The 21965-nt window shown below is 49.4% G+C and overlaps 1 protein-coding gene across 9 annotated transcripts in view; it reads left to right on the top strand.

Moving 5' to 3' along the window:
- SIL1 (SIL1 nucleotide exchange factor) overlaps positions 1-21965 on the top strand; it is a 97081-nt gene that overhangs the window by 54125 nt on the left and 20991 nt on the right. For all 9 annotated transcript variants that reach the window (XM_080398315.1, XM_080398319.1, XM_080398313.1 and 6 more), the window contains 2 exons: positions 2557-2748; positions 7510-7631. In XM_080398315.1, the coding sequence (XP_080254441.1) occupies positions 2557-2748; positions 7510-7631 (314 nt within the window). The remainder of the gene's footprint in view (positions 1-2556; positions 2749-7509; positions 7632-21965) is intronic.

Genomic DNA, 21965 nt, shown 5'->3' on the forward strand with positions numbered 1-21965 from the left:
TCTGTTCAGGTCCATGTTAATAATTTCAAACTTAAAGGCCTTGTATTGCAAGCTGCTTTTAAGTACTTACATATATTCTCAGTTCTGGGTTTTTTTGGTAACGATTATCCCGTGGGCTGTTGAGGGACAGTGGGCTGGGATCAGCAGTTTGGCCCCAGATCAGCCATCAGATGCTGCTGCTTTCTGGTCTTTACTCGAGTGAGATCTCAGGTAGCAAACCAGGCACAGTGTCCACACAACCGTCCTCATGAGCCATGCAGACCCCAATTTCTTACTGCTGTCCTTGGTGTGCCAACACTAAAGCGAAGCCATGAGATCTCTCCTGGGAACCCAAAGCAGGTATGGTCAGTAGGCTCTCCAGTGTGATGCTGCTCCCCTACATTCTCTGATACCGGTGTGATTAGACCTGAATTAATAATGCAGAGATGCTACTTGCACACACTTGTGTGGACCTGTGGGTTGATTTCCTTTTTGTTGTTTGGATGTATTTTTATCTGCTGTTAAGATGTATTTATTTATTCAGCTGCCACTTGGTTCGCAGAGGTGCCTGCAGGCCCCCGAGCAGACTAGATCACAGCGTGACGGTGTTGGTAAAGGAATTGCTGTTCACTGTCCCCCTTGGTTTAGGTTTCCATCTTGTGCCCTGTGTAGTGAAACCCAAATGGATGTGATGAAGCACAGGTTGAAGTTTCCTTATATAATCTCTAGGTTTCCTGTTTAGTTACAAGTAATGCATGACCCAAAGCAAAACAAAACTGAAGTGCTACTCTGAGCCCTCTCCAGGGCTGGAGCTGGTCCCCTGCCACTGCTGTGACACTGGTGGGATGACACACAACTCCTCAGGTGGATGGCAGCCCTTTTTCCCACTTCCACTCATCAGTATCTTCTTAACCCCTAGCTTCTGCTGCCTTGATGTTGTCTCAGTTGAAGGAAAACTGGGGTAGGAATCAAGGCTTTAAAGACTTGGAGTCATAGAAAGTCTTTTTTTTTTTTTTCTTTTTCATATCTGGCACAAGGGTGTTATTTCTTTTTCTGTAAGATTATTTACGTAGCAGCCAGTATTACTGAGAGCAAGATTTCTTGAAGGAATGTCATTTAAATGCAAAAATTAGTGATACTCTATTATCTGAAATAAGCCGTATTTCAAAAAAGAACTGTTAGAATAAGTATTGTCCCAGGAACTGGGCTAAGAACAGCTACGTCTAATGGACCTAAAGTACTCCATTTAAAATCACTCCGGCAGGGAGCAAATTCATCCTTGAAGTAACTGTGTCAAACTAAACTGAGTTACACCAAGCGCACTCCCATCTACGCTCCTGCAAAAGCAGTTCTGTGTGGTTGGGGTGCGGATGGCATCCTGTGTTACCATGTAGTACCTATAGTAATTAGGCCAGTAGTCATTAGCACCAATTGTACGGCTGCCATTAGATTGTCAGAGCTTTCATTTCCATTGCTCAATTATTTTTTTCTCTGACGGCTTCAGCCCTGGGCTTGTGTTCACACGTGGAGGAGCAGGGCGGTGCTTGCAGGGGGGAGTGCTGCATGTGCAGACCCTCTAGTTGGGGGTTCCTTCTGTATAAAAACGTATGTCGGTAATGTTTGTAACAGAATCCCTTTCAAAAGGGGCTTTCTTGTCTTCTCCTGCTCTTGGGGCAGCCCATCTTGAATCTGGACTCTGTTTCCTCCATCTTCTGCCACGGCAGGCTCTGTCCCTGCCTGTCCCAATGCCACCAGTGCTGATGCTGGAGAATTGCTCCCTGCTGGTTCTGGGGCTCTCTTAGATCTCTGGCAGAGCCTTTTCCTTCTCACTGCTCACCTTTCTGCAGCTCTCTTGGTTCATCACGGCCCTAGGGGTGCTGTTTGTATGAGGGAGACAAGCTGTGCTGCAGGACGAGCTATCTCCTGGCCAAGCCCTGTGGTGCTTCAGCTGTCCCCATCTGATGGCTGGTCCTCCCGCTTCACTTCTGGCAGCTTGGGTCCCCAACAGAGCGCATACGTGTCCCTGAGGGAGAAGGCCATCCTGAAATGCATTAAGTGATCGGGATGATGGAAGCATCTTTGTATGCATCCGAGATCTCCTTGATGTCACTGGCATGGGGTCACTGGGCAGTTCAGGCTGGATGGGACCCCCGGAGGACTCCAGCCCCATCTCTGGCTGCAAGCAGGGTCAGCTGTGAGACTGGGGGGCTGCTGAGGGCCGTTTGCAGTCAGGTCTTTGGAAGATCCACTTGCAGGTGAACAGAGAACAGCAGTGCTGCCTGCCTCTGGGCTTTGCATTGTTTTGGAAGGTGTGTAGGACATAGAAAAAGCCCTGGGTACAGGCTTGGGAGGTGCTTGCTGGTACCCAAGGCAGGTATCTTACAGAGAACTGGGTTCGTGGGCTTCTCACCAGGACCACTCAGAACTGTCCCTGCGTCTCTGATGCACAGCATTACACCCGTTTGCACAGACACCCAGGGTCCCCGTGTAAATCTGGGGCGAGGGTGTCTTTCTGTGTCTTTCTTGGCTGTCTGGGTCACCTGCCTTCATGTCTGGTTTCCTCCTCCTTCTTTCAAGGCCCACGAGGAAGAGGTGAGGAAGAAGTTCCGGCCCATAGAGCAGCTGAAGGAGGAGTTTGAAAAGCTGAATGTGAAGATGGAAACGGATTATGAAATTATGGTTAAATTAATCAGCAAATTCAACAGCTCTGCCTCCACACTGAATGAAAAAGTAGCGGCACTTTATGATCTTGAATATTATGTTCACCAGGTAACAGAAATGCATTAGTAACTACTGTGTAAAATCCAGGGGATACAGTGTCATAAATGTGGTTTTATTTTTCTTACTGGTATCAGGTAATACATATTGCTTAATTATCATAATCCTGGGATAATAACAGACAGCAGGGCGCTATTGCAGGCCTATTTTGTATCCAGGTTTGAATAAATCATTGCTCGTGCCAGTAGTGGGCAGTTTCCTAGGGGTTAATGTTGCCTGATTTGTCGTCTGTTCTCAGGCTTTTTTTCTTGCCCTTCCTTTTTCTTCTTTTATATGCTTATATGTTATGAAATGGGATTTTATCTGCCATTTTTGGGTAGGTGGAGTGGTGGCTGCTAAAGAAAATAATTATTTTCTTGCTCCTTCCACGGAAAGCCTCTGTGGTTGCGGGTAGGTGTCCTTGCACCAGTTTGCAGAGAACGTCTTCGTACCAGTGAAGACAACAGCCACCCAAACGCCTCTGTTTTGTCTGGGAGTGTGTAGCAAGTGGCGTGTAGAGCCTCTCTCACAGCTGGGCTGGTGGCAACCGTGACTGAAGGCTCAGGCAAATGGCAAGTTGCTGAGCCTCAGCTGAGCCGTGCCAGTCGGCTCCGTGTGAGGTTAAGTATATTTCCTGAAATCTCGCTTCCTCAGGTTTATGCTCACACTTTCCCCACCCCTCCCTCTGATCTCCCTTGCTCTGCTTTCAGCTCACACATTTCTACCTCCTGTGGGTTGCAGGCTGCGGGCACACCGCTCTCCTCCGGGTGCTTGGTGCCTTCCCACACTGCAGCGGCGTGGGTGGGTGTCTGGGCATCAGGCTGTGCTCTGCCTTGTGGCAAAGGGCCGGGCTGCTCCCTCCCCAGCGACTGGGGAAGTCTGGAATGGACTGGGAGAGTTTCCACTGTCACCCTCAGTGACTTTGTCATTTCAGAGAGTGGATGGGACAACTCTTGGGAGATGCCAGTGTGAGACCTTTCACTGGAATGACACTTCTTAAAACCAAACGTGGTATTTTGGGGGAAGGTAGTTGGAGGAGTGTGCTGCAGAGAGAGGGAGTCCATGCGCAAGCTAATGGAAGTGTTATTTCCAGGGCTCTTTGTCTTGAATTTCCACACTACATCTCTGTCATACGCATGCAGAGGCTTCCTTGCTGTTTGTTCTCAATGCTTTTGTTTCAGTGACGGCATCTGTCTGACTCAGAGAATATGTGTGAACAATGGGCACCCAAAGAGCTTCGTATTTATACTCAGGGCTAATTCTGTCTGGTTAAGGGTGCCAGAGCATCAGGCCAGCATGCTAAAAAGCAGCCCCAAACACCCTGGGGTGCTTTGGATTCCAGCTTAACGGTCTGGACTTTTCCAGCATATAATCCCACCTGCTTGCAGCCTGGGATGGGGCAAACCCTTTCAGAAAGGCGAGAGGAGTGGGAAGCGGTCCCCGCTCCCGGGGCAGGGACTGGAGCATCAAAGGGAACCACATCCAGCATCAAAGGGGTCAGCAGGGGGGAAATGGCAGGGGGCTGGCAGGGCGTACAGAGGGCTCCTTTGTGCATCGATCACAACGTCGCTCTGTGCCTGCGCTGTCAGGGCAGATGGCTGGGCAGCACCTTCTCATCAGGCAGGAAGCTGATAAGAAATATGACTTGTCTCTAAGCCAGCATGGCTTTTCCTCCTCTTTCTTCTTCCAGCCAGTTGAATGCGTCCAGAGCATTATCTCTGCTTGGTACTGACTTTAGCAGCACTGGCTTAATGTAATTACTGAATAGCAGCCAAATACGCTTGTGCCGCATAACCCTGGAAGGGCTGAACTTGTCTGGAGTCCTCTGCGGCGAGCCACAGCCATGCCGCTGGAGGACAGGGGTCCTCGGAGGGGTGGGTGGCCCAGGGCACCCTGCACCTACGTGTGGGGCCGGTGATGGGTCTGCTGCTCCTTCTTCTCCCAGCCCCCATCTGAATGGTAATGTGCCATGGCTTTTGATAATTATTTGGCTCCTGGCTGTCCTGCTGCTCTGTCCAGGGCACAGAATGCCCTGTCAAGTGGAAAATGCCATGCCCTGTAGGGGCTGCAGGCAAAGGATGCTCTCTGCTCCATGGCGTGGTCATGAGCATCCCAGAGCTCTGGGACATGAAGCAGCACGTGCCTCTGAGCTGGCTGCCAGGGAGCAGAGGGGAAACTGTGGCCAGTGCTGAGCTGGGGCAGAGGTGCCCTCTCCTGCCATTGAAGGGTCAGCTGAAGGGCTCTGTGTTTGCTCAGCTTTTGGTTGCCAACTCTGGTTTACTTCTCATCAGTCAGGATTCAACTTGGCATGTTTGGGAGCCCGTCTTGGAGAAAGAGCAGGAAGGTTTGGCTTGCTAGGTTATCTGTAATGCATAAAACCCAAATGCAAATATGAAGAGGCCAGAGCATAACTCATTTATAAACAGAATTAATGGTGCTTGCACAGCAGCATGCAGAGCCAAGACCCCTTCTCATACGTTGCAGGCTCTTTTTCTCAGTTACTTACTCTCCTTATCTTTCTCTCTCCCCTCCTCTGACATGCTACACCATTTCTCACTGCTAATTTCCTCTCTGTTGCATACGGTTGACATGCTGCTCTTCCTTGCTCTCATTTTCTAACATTTTCTCTCCCGCCTTCCCTCCCCATTTTCTTTCTCCTCCGATTGAAAGCTGCTCCCTGAATAACTGCTGTCATGTTTGCTCTTCTCCCATCCCTCTCCTCTCCCACGCTGCCTGCGTACGTTACTCAGGAGCTCTTTTGATCTTTGGCTTTCTTCTGTCCTGATTTCAGTGGACTGAAACAAGGCACGAGCTGCTGCCTCACAGCATCCTCCACTCCCCAGAGAGGTTAATACCTTTACGTTGTTGAGTTTGAGGAATTTTGTTGGTTTTAAACTAGTGAGTGAGGGAAGCAGCTCCCACAACAGACTCCAGTTAATAAAAACCTGAACAACTTCAAAATAGGCTTTACAGCACAATTTATATTCTGCAGCTGAGGTGTCTCGCTGATGCTAGGGCTGAGCTTACAGTGACGGCTGGTTTTACCACGACTGATGCTGGATGCAAACTTCTGCCTGTCTATGCATTCCTTCTTGAGCAGAAGTCAATGTCCAATTCCAGACGTTAAAACAGCCTCGGAGTTTTTACAGAGGCTGAGCAATAAAAGGATCCACTGGCTGCTGAAATTGGGTTGCTGCATAGATTTCTTTGTAGACAAAGATGGGCCAGCAGAAAAGTAAGAGGTCTGGCAGGACCAGTTTATAGGGACAGTTAAAAGACTAGGATCTGAAAGGATACAAAAGCTGCTGCAAATCCTGAATCAGCCCCAGCAGCCCTGCAGAGATCGGCTTTCTGTCGCCAGTTTTGCAGAGGGACAGCAAGCGGTGGGTATTGTCCCGCTGGGGAGAAGAGACGAGCTGTAGCTCCCCAGGTCCTGCTTTGGTAAAGACATACCTGTAGGACATAAAGCCTAAGTAGCTTCTTCATTCTCTTGGGTACCTAAAATATCCAATTTAACGGCCAATTTTGGTGAAGGCACACAGTTAAGATAAATATAACGCTAAGCATGAAGTCATTGTCGAGTAAAGGAGCGTTCACACCGCAGCATGGTGCGCGAGCCCGGCGTACCCTGAATGCCTTGTGGTGCTTGTCCTGTCCCACCCCAGCAGCGTGGTCTGCTGGCTGAAGTCGGGGAGGTTGGTTTGCCCAGCCAGTAACTCGGGTTTATGTTCTATTCCCATCTGCCAACGTATGCTGTTGTCTACCTGTCTTTCAGGGAGGAGAAATGTTAAAATTCTAAATGCGATCTTTTTGCACACACAGTTCTGAGCGACCATCAGATTCCCTTTTAAACTGGAAAAAAAAAATCCTTGAGAACCAAAATGCATTGATTTGACTTTGGACCAAATTTTGTCCTTGAAGCACTTTGCGCTGTTTCTCTAAATGTTGTTTGTGAGCCACTCGGAGCCCTTTTCTTTCCTCCTCTCCGAGAACAGATGCCCGCTGTGATTGTGCCTGGTCAGCTCCAAGTCTGGTTGAAGTTGTGGAGTGATGAATCCCCACTAATGTTTAAACTTTTCCCTACTGGTAGTTAGTCCAGTATTGTCTGCTTTAGAAAAATCATCACTCAGGCTGCCCCGAGGGGAAGCCCCTGGCCGACCCTTCCGAGCAAGGATGACTGGCTTTTTCTTTCCATGTCCACGTGAGGTTGTTGACGGTACTCGTGCAGAATGCCCAGGACCGCCCATGCTCCTCTCTGCGAGCAGAGGTGATGCTGCCCATGTACCGCTGCTGCTGACAGGCTCTTAAACATCCTACCTCCTGGTGCTACAATTAGAGCGTCAATTAATTAATTACATTTGCAAAACATACAATTCCCTGGGTTCCCAGGAGAGGCTTGCTCAGGTGAGAGAGAGAAGAACTGGGTTGTTTTTACATCATTAGACCTACCAAGTTTTTGGTATTACCTGAATTACTGCAATACGTGTTGAGAATAGTTTTGATAGCTTATCAAAGTATTTGGGTTTTTAGCAATGCCTTCTGCATGTGATAATAGCCCCCTGTCAGTGCTTCTGCAGCCAGGACATCCACTGCTCGCAGGCAGCATTGTACGGAATTCAAGCCATAGTCATTCCCTCTTGATTTTTAATTGCTTGTAAAACTCAGAGCAGGAGGGAAGAGATGCTGTGCTTCCTGAAGCAAGGTGTTCTCCAAGAGGTGTTAAGCAGCATCTTGCTGGGGGTCTCATACTGACGGGGACCTGCTCTCTCCCAGGTGGACAACGCCAAGGATTTCCTCTCCATGGGTGGGCTCCGGCTGGTGATCGATGGGCTGAACAGCACCGAAGCCACGCTGAAGGAGCACGCTGCCTTCGTACTGGGAGCTGCGCTGTCAGGGTGAGCTCTGTCCTGCCTTGGGTGGCAAGGTAACGCTTGGGAGACCAGACGGGCTCTGTGCTTCTCGTCATCTCTCTTGATTTAAAATAGCAGGAACTGGAAAATTCTCTTGTCCTGTGACACACCAAATTGCCTTATCCCCTGCCTAGCCCTTTCCTTGCAGCACCACTTACCCTGGTCTTCTCCTCAGGGCATCCTCGTTCTGCTCGTTAGACTTAGCCAGAAGTAATTTGGTGTGGAAGCTGCGATTGTTTCTTGATTTCCCTGGGCTCCTCGTTTTTGCAGAGTCCAAGGGGAATAACTCCACTTCCCCTCTTCTCCCCTTGGCAGCCCTCTCTGGGGGAAGGTCTGGGGGGTGATGCGGTTATGAGCACCCCAGGGAGCACCTTCCTCCTTGGCTGCTTTGGGATAGCGAGGTGCTCATTTCAGAAATACAGCAGCTCCTGTGTGTTGTCTTTGGAGGGGGGTTAACCCCATGGACATGTGCACCTGACACCGAAGGGGTGTCGATTAGTCGTGGGGTTCGGAACAGGGTCGGCAGGCTGAGCCAGGAGGAGACTGGTCTGAAGGGTGTTGGTGGTTCCTTGGAAGGTGGCTGCTGCCTGGAGGAGCCCCGTCTGCCTCGTGCCGGGGCGTAGCGTGTGGTGCTGCAGGTGGTACCCTGTGGGTCCCGGCAGTTATTGGGGCCCGTTTGGTTTTGTGGGTTTTGTGGTGTGTGTGTTGCACATCTGCAGGTGCAGAGGCTTTAGAAATGCATTGGATGGATCAGGGTCAGAAGTGTGGAGTGAAGATTGACAGTCAGGGCTGTTATATCTGCATATTTCTATGCTTAAAGATACGGTCACCTTCTCTACCATTATAAATTATTTATCACTTGGTCTAATATATAGTCTACAAAACTGCATTTCTTTTCCAATCTTGTATCCAATGGAGTTGGTCCTCAGCGTGTGTGAAGTAACGTGACCTCATGGACAGCAGCAGGTACCCAGATTTACACCAGGAGAGGACCTAGTTTATAGTCTGAAACAGCTTGACTTACTGATCACAGTAAGATACACTCTTCACATCAGAAACACAGACCCGCTCTTCATATTATGGCCTATCTTAATGTTTGAAACAATATTGTAATTATTTCCTTAGGTTCTTTAATAGCATCTAGACTCCTCATTATACGTTCCATAAAGAGAAAACCATTCAGAGGGTCTGGAAGCATTTGCAGGTAACTTGCAAAATGATGGGGGCTATTAAATTGCGTCTTCCCTGATTTAGCTAACCTGACATGATCAAGACTCAGGAAATTCATTGTGTCGTGATATGAGCGTGTAGCAGTGGCCACAAAACTAATGTTTTTGCATAGTATTCCTCAGCTAATTGAAATGCCTTTCTTTGGACAGAAACAATTTCTTTTCTGATATGACAATATTAAAATACTGCTTTGGAAACTTTCAGACCTTTTTTTCTTTAAAGGACATTCTGACAGATGGTAATTTCGAGTGGTTTAGATGATGTATTGTCTGAGAGCTCAGTTCTGAAATGTGAGGAATATTATGCCTGGGTTTTGGGTTTGCTTTTTTCCCCTTGCTGTACTTAAACTTTCTCAATAGACACCTACGTGCCAACTCGTCTGCTTTGTGCTATCTGCTTAATTTGTTTATTCATACATTTGCTCAGCTTACTCCATGCTCCATTTAAACTGCCAGGGGCATTTTGAGTACTTCATGCTAAGTATTTTCTGATATGTTGAGTTTTTCTGAGGGGTTGTTGTTTATTTCCTTCACTCGTGGGTGTTCCTGGGGGCCTCAGTTAGGTGGGACGACTTTCCAGGAAATTCCCAGAGGTGCCACAGCTCACTGGGCTGTAGGGGCGTGATCTGATCCATCCTTGTGTGCCTGGGGCTGGTACCAGATCCCGCGGTGGATGCTGAGCCCTGCCTGGGCAGTAGGCAATGGTCTGCTGCTCACCAAATGGGTCTGTGGCCGCCTCCCAGGTCTCTGCAGCCAGGTTGGCTCAGGCCAGCAGTTCCAAGCTGGGCAAACCTTCCCAGAGGAACGTCGGGGCATGATGATAGCAGCTCCGCAGCCCAGCCGGGAGGTCGTCAACTCCTGGAACAGCTGAACCTGGAGAGGGCAGTCGGCATTGTCTGTAGGCAGGAGAGAACCACTGGACACCGAGCAATCCCAGACATGCCTGGGTCACATCCAAGACTTTTTAGCTCTTACAGATATCCAGGTCTTCCCCAGATTTGCATTGCCCTTAACTCTGGTCAGGCAGTGAAGCAGGTAAGGCATGGTGCAGCCAGCTGCATCACCCAGGTCTTGCCTGCGCGTGGTCTGTCCGGCACTCGGCTCAGGGGTCTGGCTGTGCTGAAATAGGATTTGGAATAAAAGGGTTTTCAAATGGATCAGCATCTTGAGCCAACGGGCCAGGTGGCTGGCCGAGGCGTTGGGTCAGCAAAGGCAGTAGGAGGAGAAGGCACAGCCAGGGCAGCTCAGGATTTTTCCTGCCTGATACCGCCTGTATTTATATGGCTTACGCTGGTCCTGAGAGCAGCCTTAGCGCAGTGGAGTTCGGTCCTCGAGGCGAGGGGTCCCAGGGTCTCGCTGCCAGGGTGCTGCCTGCACGGATGGTGTCCTCCCGGCACCCACCTGCCCCTCTTTGTGGGTCTCTGCCATAGAAGAGGGTGACCTGATATGGAAGAAATCAAGATTTAATCTCTTGTTTCTCTTACATGTCCTTCACTTTAGGCATTTGGGTTTTAATCGCTGAGCGTGTGACCAGATCAAACATTGTTCCATCTGGTAGAGTTTTCTGAGCAGTGCCCTTATTGCGACTCTAAAACCTCATCACAGTCTTACTGTTTTTAAACCTTTAACAAAATGTTTTCCATTCAGCAGTTTGCAAAAGTAAACTTCATTTGAACAATTCTCAAGTGCTCTGATTGCAAATAAAAGTTAAATGCACTAACAAAAATAGTTGCTAGGCATGTGGGATTGTACATTTAGGTATCCATAATTCACTAACCGTATATGCCAATACACAACATTATCTGGATTTTCAGTGATTGCATTAGCATAAAAGCATGTTAGCATTCAGCCGGTGGTACTAACATTTAAATATATATAAGTATGAAATATTAAGATACAGTGTTTTGAAGGCAAGTAAAACTACTGTCTGTAAAATGTTCTTGCATATTTTTGAAGGTACACTCTAGTATCTTCGGATGACAATCAGCATTCGCACCATTGGGTCCAAACATTGCAAAAATGTCAATGTTTTATGCAAAGAGGAGCTATATTAAGCTAAAAAAGATTGCTGATGAGAGAAGTGTCTTCTGATGTCCTCTAAGCTATTTACAGGCAGCATCTTCCTTTGTTCGTAGCACAGCCAGGCCTCCGTGCAGTTTGTATCTAGTTGTTTCACAAGACTGGAAATGTTAGCCAGAAAGGATTATGCTTGTAATTAAAACCTCAATTTTTAAAAACTTTACTTCCAGGAAACGTTTTTCCACACCAATAATTTGAACATTTTAATATTTTGTAATAAAAGGATTTTTATAATCCGTTTAAAAGGGGAATAATAATTTATGTTGAATGCATTCTCGAAGCTTTTTTCCCAAATGCTGCCCGTATGCTTAGGGGTGAGTTAGAGGTGAGGATGGAGAGAAGCTAAGCCATGGGTCCTCCAAGGCAAAGAGAAGCCATTTGTATTTCATGGGGGGAGGGCAGAAAGCGCAGAACATGGGCTTTAAGCATGGCCAAGGTAGGGAGTCTGGAGGAAAGCCGCTTGTGCAGCCGCCTTGACAGATCTGTGCCGTTTCAGCCAGTCCTTTAGGAACCCATGTGCTGTTCAAACTGGGGAGCTGGGGACGGGATGTCAAACTGAGGGTCTGAGCTTACATTTGCCATACATCCAGTGGGCAGTGCCCAGAACAGCCTCTTCCAACAACAGCATCTTCGCTGTTCCCGCTTCTGGCCCTGAGTGATGAAACAAATGATACAGGACTTGGTAAAGACTTGGCACTGAACTCATCACAGGTAACTCAAGCACCGTCTTGTAGCAGTGCTTAGGAGTTTCCTAGAGGTGGCTCGCGTCAGGGTATTGCTTGTCTTAACCAGTTCCCAGGAGATAAAACCCCTTAAACTACGCCAACGTGCATCGTGAACATCCGATCACTATTATTCAAGTTACCTGACTCTGAGGCTTGTTTAGAGCTTGTGCCACTTTGGCAAAGCAAAAAGAGGCATAAAACACATGTCTGCTTTTCAAGATAAGCCTAAAAAAAAGAGCTCAGAGCGATGGGCTGCGTTGCCTCCCTGCGCAGTGCCCTGCTGGGGTGTCTGAGTAGCGCTTGGCAGAATCAAATCCGGCCAGGCATCATGATGCTTCCTCATCTTCTCTGGGAGGAGGGAGAGGGGAATGCTGTTTCCCTGTCCCTGCTCTATCCATCGGTGTTTTGGTTGTGCCCGTTCTCCTAGGGTGCGTGGCTGCCATGTTTCGTTAGAGAAGCACCAGCATCTTCAGGATGCCTTGTCAGGAGGAAAAAGCTTCCACCAGATTTAATGATTCTGAATTAAGTCCAGCTTCACAATGGAACTGGTTGACACTCACTGCTGTTAAATAACACTAAGGCCCAAGCAATAAACCCAGGAAAAGTAAAATTAAAGACCTTGCTTTGCTACTGTCTTGTAAGGACATAAGAATTTCTGGGCAGAGAAATAAATCTAGTTAGCTTAACAAGCAGTGTCCCTACCCATTTATTTTAAATCCATCTTCATGTTCGTCCCTTCCTGCTCCAGCTTCTCCTTTTACATCCTACAATCTTTGCCAGTCTCTTTATGCCTTTTCACTGTTTTTTCCAGTGGCCCTGTTTGCCAGTGCCATGTGTTTGCCACCTTCCCATTGCAGTAATTCCAGCTCAACTCCCTGCCCGCTTGTAATTTCTTCCTTTGTAGATTGTCTCTTCTATTTTTATGTGAACTCCTGACTTGTGTGGAGTTATCAGCTTCACTGCACTTAATTTTAAATTAATTTGATTGGGTCACCTCAGGTTTTTTTTTCTATAATGATAATGAACTCAACCTATTTAGCCTTTCCCCATTATGAATAACCTTAACAAAAACTGCAGTGCAGTATAAAACTCTGTTTCATCATGGTTAATTACACAGAAAAAGAAATCCCTAAACATTTTTCAGCGTCTGAAATCTAACAAGAAAGTGTAATTAACAATTAAACAGTAAACTTCCATCCTTGTGCTCTCAGGAAGACAGGGAGAGCAGACCCTGCAAGAAAAATCTAGAATCCAAGGTTTGTTCCTGGTTTTGCTTTCTTAAATGCTGGGGAAATGCTGGTGCCTGGAAGGTGGCAGGGTGCAGCAGCACAGGGCTGGGTGCTCGTCCCGTGGCAGGGGTGTTTTTCTCAGGTGTCTGCGATTGCTAGAGAGTGGACAAGGTGGGGTGGCCATCTCAGCCTCACCCTGTGGGACTGGTTTTCAGCTGAGGATGTTGTCACTCCTGTAAAATGTGGAAGTTCTGGAGGTGAGTTACCCCATCCAGGGGGTCTGTGTTGAGCTGGTGGTGCAAAGAGGAGGACAAAGAGGTTGAGCAGCGAAGACGCATATTGCTGAACTTGGTGTGTTTAGCCTCACATCACCCTCCAGCAGCATGGTTCCGTCCCCCACCTCCCCCCCCCAGCATGGAGTACTGTTGCATTTTTTCCGTTATCATGGGGCTCAGCCTCAGCTATGTAGGTGGTCCCTCCCGTGTGTGTCCTTCACAGAGAGGTGAGTGCTCCCAGAGCTGTGCAGCGTCCCACCGGTCCCCTGCGGTTAGCCCTGCCCGAGGTGGCCTGCCCTGAAACCACAGCCCCGCAGAAGGGCCAGCGCTGCCCGAGGATGCGGCGGGGTCGGGAGCACCAGGAAGCTGCTCCGGCGGAGTTGGCAGCACCTGCTCTTTAGCAAGGGTCTGGTGACACAACCTGCAGGAGAACCTCATCGCGGCCGGGTTGTGCATTATACAAAACACATGGGTCTTGTCTCTTCTTGTTTAGTGAATGCGCTCTGCTAAAGCATTTTGGTTATTGTGGTGGTTTCCATTTAAAACATGCATTCAGACCGGTTACCTAATCACCTTCCGCATAAAAAACCAGCCCAAACTTGCTGTTTCTCAGTGTAGACCTGGTTTCATCACTGGACGCGACGTGTATTCCCCTGTCTCTTCAGCCACTATTTATTCATCGTCTCTGTTCTCTGTTTATCCTTTTTACTACAGCCTGTGCTCTCGGCTAATGGCTTCACAACCTTCAAAGATTTTCCTGCCTAACCACCTACATTATTTTCATGACCTGCTGTGACTTTCCCATGTCATGCGTTCTCCTGCATTCCCTCCAAGTAATAGGTGCCAAACGCTCCACAAAGAGGAGGCATCTGCGTCTACTCTTTAATCACGGCATACAGGAGGCTGTAACAGCCCGTTGCTAATGTGTTTCAGAAAGGAGTTTGAAAAAGTGCATTGAATAGAACAAAGAAGCAAAGAATGGGAGGAAGATGAACAATGAGAGCAGGAAATGCAGGATCCAGCCTCAATTACATACCTGCTCCCAGCAGGGTTTGGGGTGGACAGAACTGACCCAGCGATTATGATTACGACTATTGTCTAAGCTTGTATAGGAGGCTCCAGATCCCGTCTCGTCCTTTGTGGGTCCTGCTGCGTGCACCCTCCTGCCCCTTTCCTGATTGCAGCTTCTGTTGGGTTTAATTGCTGACGGCTGTACGGTGCCAGCGTGCAGAGGCACATCCAGCCACGTCTGTGGTCGGAGCGGTGGTGGCAGAGCCTGGCGTTCGGGGGGGTCCTGGGGGGCTGCCTTAGCACCTCCAGGCCATCTCTGGCTGTAGCCCTGTTGACTCGCTGGCCCTCTTGCTCCGCCACTCTTCCCCTGGTGCCGAGGAGAGGCGGGCAGAGCTGCCAGGCTCAGAGCTTGCATAGGAGGCAAAATAACACCAGCCAGCAGCCGCGGGCTTCCGTGGCATCTAGGACTGGCCCTTGTCTGTCCTGACTGATGAGCGATCAAGTCCCAACAAGGGACCTTCTTCCCAGGTTGGCATCTTCTAGCCTACCTGTTCTCCTGATACAGTGTTCTGGTAAGTTTTTCCTCATCTGGCTATTCATGGCTTTAAGATTCATCGAAATGGTTGATTGTTCATCCATGAAGACGGTTCCCGGGATCTTCCAGCAGATCAGTGCCGGCCTCAGCCCCATCAGAGCTCTCCAGGTGTCTGAACGGGGTGATGCTCCGGGGGGACAGAAATCAATGGCTTACTGGAAATGATCTCTTTCTGAAGAAACTCATCATCGCTGTTGACTACTTGCTCTTCCCTCAGGTGCTGACATTCTGTGTCTTCTTCTGAGCTGGATTTTGATCTCTCTTATTTTAAATGATCCTATTTCTGCTTACAAGGAGATGTCCACCAGAGCCCTTGGAGCTGCCTTGCATGTCTTGGAAGGGGATGACTCACTGGCTGTGCTGTCGGAGAAGCTGCGCAGCACTCTGGGCCCTGTGGTCGTGGCAGCTGTCTGTGGCCACGAGGCACCCCTGGGGAGCTGGACCAGTGGGCAGCCCCCTTCCCCGTGAGGCAGCTTGAAGTCATCGTGCAAGTTGGAGAAACACTGTAGCAGCCGCTTCCCACCGAGTCTTAGCCCCTTGACGCCACTGTGTGAGACCTGAATAGATTTGAAAACTAATTTGCTGCTCAGAGCATCAATAGATGTACGTCACTTGTCCTTTCTGCTGCATTTAATGAGTTTCCAAGGTACTGCAGCCAGTTCCAGAAGGCAACCATCAAAGGATTGAGTTTTCGCTTCCATCAGAAGTGCCTAGCTGCCCCTCCAGCGCACTTCCATTCTCACAGATTCTCTCTGTTTTTGTCTCTTATGAATTTAACGTGGAGTGCATCGTATAATTTCTTGCAGCCATCCTTTCCAGACTGTCTCTCCTTTTTTTTCTGAATGCCCTGAAAGTAGGGGGTGGGAGAGAGAAAGGACTCTTCCCGCAGTCAGACGATGTTAGCTGGAGCCCAGGCAATATGTGGGTCATGGCAAATGGCCTGTCACGCTGCTTCTCTCCACATTTGTGACTCTCTCAGTTATTCTCTCCTGTTGCCCAGCCGTACCTGTTCCCTCCTGTTAATCGCCCTGGAGCTGGCCTGTGCTTTGAGCATCCCTGCCTGCACCAGTCTCTGCTGTCACCCAGGTGGGACCGCATCTTTGCATGGGTGAGGAGTGAGCGAATGCATTGGTGCTGCTGGACCGACAGCTGGGAGATGATGGGCACAGCCCTGCGGTGGCTGTTTTGAGGGACAGGTCGTTAATCCTTAGCTCCATCTGCTGAGATCGATAATTAGGGCTGTTGCTTTGTATAAACCACCAGATCAACATAGGAATGGCCTTATTAAAGCGGACATGCCAGCCTGGCTGGTTGGGAAGCCCCTGTGGCTGGATTTTGCAGAGGTAGGAACAAAAAGCCCAGGGTGGTGATGGTATGGTAACATCCAGATGAGGTTTCCCTAAGCAGCTAAAACCTGCCATACCTGATGAACCACGAGAGTTGTTGGGTTTTTTTATCTGTGTCTGCTAGTCCAGCAGAGAGGGATGGAAAGGGTTTCTGGATTCTGGTCCGTGCCTGGTGCGGCCGGGTGTCTGCTGCCAGAATCCCTTTGGTTGGCGCTGCACACATGAGTGTTTCTGATCTCCCTCTGCTTGCTCCTTACCTGCCTTTGGAAGCAGGTTGTGTTACATTTCTGTACGTACTCTGTCATAAAAGCCCATAAATATGATTTTAGTGTGTTTGCATGTCTTGGCAATGAGCAGGAATTCACCTGAGTTGTTTTCCAAATTAATACCCTGCTGCTTTTACTTAACAAGATCTTTTTCCAAGCTGAGAATGGTAACAACTCTGAAATTTTCTTTTTTAAAAATGTGTTTTCCTCTCAGGCACTTCATATTGAAATCTGTCTTAATTTCAGTTCAGCTAGTGTGTGAAAACACACGGTGAGGCATTATTAGTCCCTGAAGGAATAAAGACAGATGGAGCCCAAAATGGAATTGGCTTTATGATTAATTGAAACCTTTGAGAGTGGAATGGAGTCAGGGCTTGGTCCTACCCCATCAGCGGCTGGAGATCAATTCAGCCAGCATGAATCTCCGTGAGCGCAGGCTGAGGAGCACAGCGGAGAAGTACAGGTGTCACTTGGTAGAGCCAGCCCTGGGTTGTCCCCTTGGGGTGGGGGACCTGCTGTTGGGGGAGGGCCTGGGGAGGGCTGGCTGGTGCAGCAGTGGCAGCGGGGTGGGGTGATGGGGAGGGGGTTGCAGGGCACATCGGGGTCCTTGCCGTGTGATGACGTGCTTCAGTAATGAGCTGCTATTTCTGGCCCCGAGCTTCCCGCAGCTGTGCACGATGGCTCTTGTGTGACTGCTGTGATGGAGAGCAGAGCTGGGAGGAGGGGAATTTTTTGAGGCATGCTCTGAAAAACTTGGGAACGGGAATGTGGAGGTGTGGAAGTGGCACTGGGGGGGGGCAGTGAATCCAGGCTCTGCTCTGGGCTCCTGCTTCACGTGTGACCTGAGCCATTTCCCTGGGGGCTGTGGTTTCACATCCTTGTCTGTGGGACACGGAGGGTGGACCTGCCCCTCAAAAGGGAGTAGTGGAGAAATACCAGGTGGTGTTAATCTGCACCGGCATTGGCATCAGTGGATGTTTCTGGAGTCTGTAGCCGCAGACCTTTACAGCATTTCTAACGTATCTCCTGGAAAGGAGGAAGAAAAGATGTGGCAGAAAGGAGATCTCTACATCATGTTTTGGGAGCAAGCCCTCCCTGCACAAACTGGCTTTACAGCTCAGTAAAGCTCAGCTTTACGGCCACGCTTGCATGGTCAGCAAGTTCTGAGCAGCTGTGGAGGAGCGGCAAGTGAATGCAAAACTGCTTTGGAAAGGTAAAACCAGGTCAGTTATGGAGTTGTGCCAGCACATCTGTTTGGAGAGGACACAAAGTGGGTGGTGAGGTGCGAAGGTGGCAGCCCCAGGAGGTGGCCCAATTTCCCACCCCATGGCTCAGTGCTTACGGTTGATCTTCCTTCTGTGCACGGGATGGTGCTGACATGGGGCACGCTTGCCAAAGGGGGGGTGTGGATGCCTCCACCTCAGCCGGCAGAATGAGGCAGAGGGGTCTAAAAGAACATAATGATTTGGTCTAGGAAGCTGATGTTGCCTATGGAGCTCACAGTTTAAGGTGTGCAGAGTGGCTGTGAGTGTGCTTGGCAGGTCTGCGCTCCCTGCACACCTGAGAGCAGGGGTACGTTCAACTGATCTTCCTGGGGCAAAATGGATGGGGAGCGGTGTCTTCAGGTGCACATCAGCTGGGATGAAGGTACAGATCTCCTAGGTCCAGCAGGACAGTCTTTTCACAGGTGCCAGCACCCCTTCCTGCAGTGCAGTAGCAGCACTTCCAAGTTAAGAACCTGACTTGGACCTTGCAAATTGTCCTAATGAGCGGGAGGGCTGCTGCAAATGGGCTGATACTGCAGATCCATGGGGAGCTGAGCAAACACGTGAAGCACATGCCCAGCACATCACAAAACTTCTGTTGTTAACTTAGTGGGACACATGCTATTTGATTTTTTTTATTATCCCTGGTACCCCCAAGCATGGCAGCAGGTTTGCTGGGGTGTATTTTGCGAAGGGAGGAAGGCTCTGTAGTCTGAGCTCTTTCTGCAGAGGGCCTGGCCAGGAAATCTTAGAGAAATACTATAAGGCTTCTGTGGATTTTCTTTTCTTTCCCCAGGCACTCTGGGGATTGCAGATCAGCGGATAGTGGATTAGTGGATCAGGAATTAGAAATGCATTTTTCATTCTTATGTTACACACTAATGAACTGACAAATTTAATTTCTTTAAATCCAGCTATTTTGGCTAGAATAAGTGAAGTTGTCTTCTGTCTCTTTTGGTAACTCGGGAAAGGTTGAATCACAATCTCTCTGGGCATCACATCATCCAAATCCAGTTCTTTGTCTTTAGCATGTGGCTGTCTCAAAACCACAGTCTATTTGCAAGAAAGAGCTCATTGCTCATGGGTGGTCGCCGAGCGGCGTGGTGGTGTGCTTGTCGGGGCGCTGGGGAGGGGGCTGCAGCTCTGCTGGCCACGTGCTGCCTCGCTGGTACAGGGAGGTGAGTTCAGCCACGGGCTGCTGCCTCCGGTTTTGGTGCCTCGGTCCCCTAGCAGGAGCTCAGGCGTCCCTACCAGTTGCTGCCACTACCCTTTTAAAACCCAGTGCTGCAGCTCTGCTGGGTGTCCCCACGGCATGGCACGGCATGTTTGCTTGGCTTGTGTCTAATACATTTTTCTTGCCTTTGGGCTCATTCCTGGTCATGAAGCTGAGGTCTTCCTCCCTCTTTCTCTTTTGGATCCCCCCATGGGAAGGGTCCTGGTGCCTTGGGCAGCTCCTTCTGCTGTAACAGGCTGGGATTTGGGAGATGCTGGTGCCGGTGGGTGTGCAGGCTGCAGCAGGCTCCACGTGCCTCTCCTTCAGCTGCACTGTTCTTCAGGTCCTGTGGTATGTACCTCCCTACCCAAAACCTGTGCCAGGGATAACGCAGAGCAGAAAAAGGCATTTATGTCATTAAAAGTCTAACAGACTGCGCTGTGGGACCCGATCTGCGGGTGGGGGAACCGGCTCCATCATTACCCAGTCACTCTTCAGAGCTTTAAATGAGCGCTAAACAAAACGGCCTTGGTTTTCCAGAGCAGGCTTTATTCATTCACTTTGTGATGCTGAAAGCGGGTCTGAAACGCAGCCGCCTCTTGATGCGAAGTGCCGGCACCCCCAGCGGAGCTGTGGGCTGGCGCCTGCCAGGATCCCCGCACTCGCTGCAGGGTGAGCCCGCACCGGTGGGAGGAGAGCCCGGGGACGTCAGTTACTCCCCTGGACTGATGAATGGATTTTGGGTCGTGCCTGTAATATCTTGATTAACAATTAATGTGATGGAACTGGAAAATAGATCTCATTTCTCCCCCTGAACCCGACAGGTGAGGATATATGTTTCCTGGTTGATTGCTGTGCCTTGTTATAGCCTATTTACGATTGATTGAAAAGCAGAGGCTTTGTATGAAGAGAGACCTTTAATCTGGCACAGCCAAGTGCGTTTCCCTTCAGGAAGCGTTCCTTCTCTTCTGCTTATCTCTAACCCCCACTTTAAACCTGAACCTGGCAGAGACCAGAAAGAAGGCAGGATCAAAGCAAAAATAATTGGGATCGCTGGCTTCTGTGGGCAGCCTGAACCCATTATTCCTACTTACTAACTAGTTATTCCTAAATAACTCTTGCAAGAGACAATTCAGCAGTTGCAGCATCTTCTTGATGAAAAGCACTCAAATATAATAACCATGGCAACAGTTGCCGAGGGCCAGTGCAGTGAGGGACAGAGATGTGCTCTCTGACGCAGCGTTGGACAACAGGCCCGACTGTGCTACCAAATGACACCGTAAAGCACCAAGGAGGTGATGTCTGGCGAGCTCTGCATGCTGGCTGCTCTCCCGGTGGGCACCCAGCCACACCTGCGTGCTGGGGATGCAGGCTGCCCCAGCGCACCCAGTAACGAGTCACGCCTCGTTAGTGGTGGGCATCTTCCTCTCCCAGTGAAAGGGGAGCTCATAACCTGAAAGCCGAGGGGAATCGGGGACACTTGGTCAGGAGGGAAGGGCTGGGGTGGAAGCCTCAGAGCAGACGCCACCTCTGATCCCAAAGCCACGTGCGATCTCCCGGGGTCTGGCTGCTCTGGGAAAGACCGTGTCTGCTGCTGTTGGTCCTTGCCTGGCCTGACTGCTGCTGGAGATGGGTATCGCTCATAAATACTTGACGTATCTAATTTCAGAGCTGCTGCTGCGTACGCCACCTCTGAGGCCGTGTTTGAAGCTGGGCAGGTGGCAGAAGCCATGTGGCGCTGCAGGCGGCTGAGTTGGGTGAGAAATGGGGCTTTGGCACTGCGGGCAGGGTGCGCGCAGCAGCATGCTGCAGAGTCCTCAGCCCTGGCTCCTGCTCTCCTCCTGCCCAGGGCTCTGCTGAGCGCTCGCTGTTAGCACAGCCCTGGCAGGACCTCTCCAAACGCTCCGGCCTTACTCCCGGCTCGGGAGCACCTTCGGTTAGGGGATTGAGGCCTCTCCGATCACTTTGTGGGCATTTTTTATTAAGCAATATTTTCTCTCTCTGTTATCTTATTTAATTGGATGATTTTAAAGCCTGAAAAGTAGAAGGAAACACTTTGATGTTCACCAGCAGAGAAAAGGAGCCTGCTGAAAGGCAGCATTTTTACAGATTCCCGAGAAGAAGGCAGTAAATACTCCACCTCTGCTTAATAATAATAATAATAGGCAGGCTAAGCATCTCTAAAAATATAAAATAACGTGGGCCTATTTGGAATAGTCAACATCCTTATCAGCCTGCTGCCATCGCTGCAAACAAGTTTTGCTAGAGATTCTGGGCATGATTTTCAATGGCTCGGAGCAGCTGTAGCTTCTTTGACTTCAGTGAAAAGTCTGAGTGCTTGGCACGACAGCAAACCAAGCCTCTTCCTTTCTGCCTCAAATTGGGTCTTGATTCTAAGTGAGATGAATTTTCTCCTCCTGATAATTCTGTGCATCTGAAGTGATTACAGCTCTGCGTGAGTGCTCTTTTAGGAGATTTGAATGCAGCATTTTCTTCCGTCTTAAAAAGGTTTCTTCAAGCCTTTATGATTCTGGAGAGGGGGGGGGGAATAAATCCTGGTGGAAACCGTCACATCTTCCTATGCAGATTAGAGATTAAAACTTATATTTTTATAAAACACATACGGGGGCTAAATCGGAAAACTTCTGTTCAGGCGAGCGAGTTTTGGCTGGTGGCAACGTGCTGCCAGATTCTTATCTGGCGATGGAGAGGCAGAGCCAGCGAGTGGTATTATTTGGAGTTCTTAGAGAGTGAGCCTTAATGTTTGCTTAACTCCACTAAAAATAGACGCCACCCTCTTTTCCTAATAGGCAGCATTTGTCACACTTGATTCATTTCCTCTCCCAAACTGAGTTCCTTCATGAATATTCATTTCTACTCCCCAGGAATCTGCCTGTCCTCAGAAGCTGTGCTGGCGGTGACTGTGCGGTGACGATGCCAGTCAACCTTCCCAAGCTCCCCCAGCACCCGGCCCAGTCCGGCAAAACGTTGGGATACCAACAGCTCCCATTGATTTCTGCCTTCTCTGTGAGCCATGATTGCTTGTTATCCCTCTTGATGAGACCCTTAACGAGTCTTCCGTTCCT

This window comes from Falco punctatus (genome assembly GCF_963210335.1).
Source record: "Falco punctatus genome assembly, chromosome: 8".
Classification (NCBI taxonomy): domain Eukaryota; kingdom Metazoa; phylum Chordata; class Aves; order Falconiformes; family Falconidae; genus Falco; species Falco punctatus.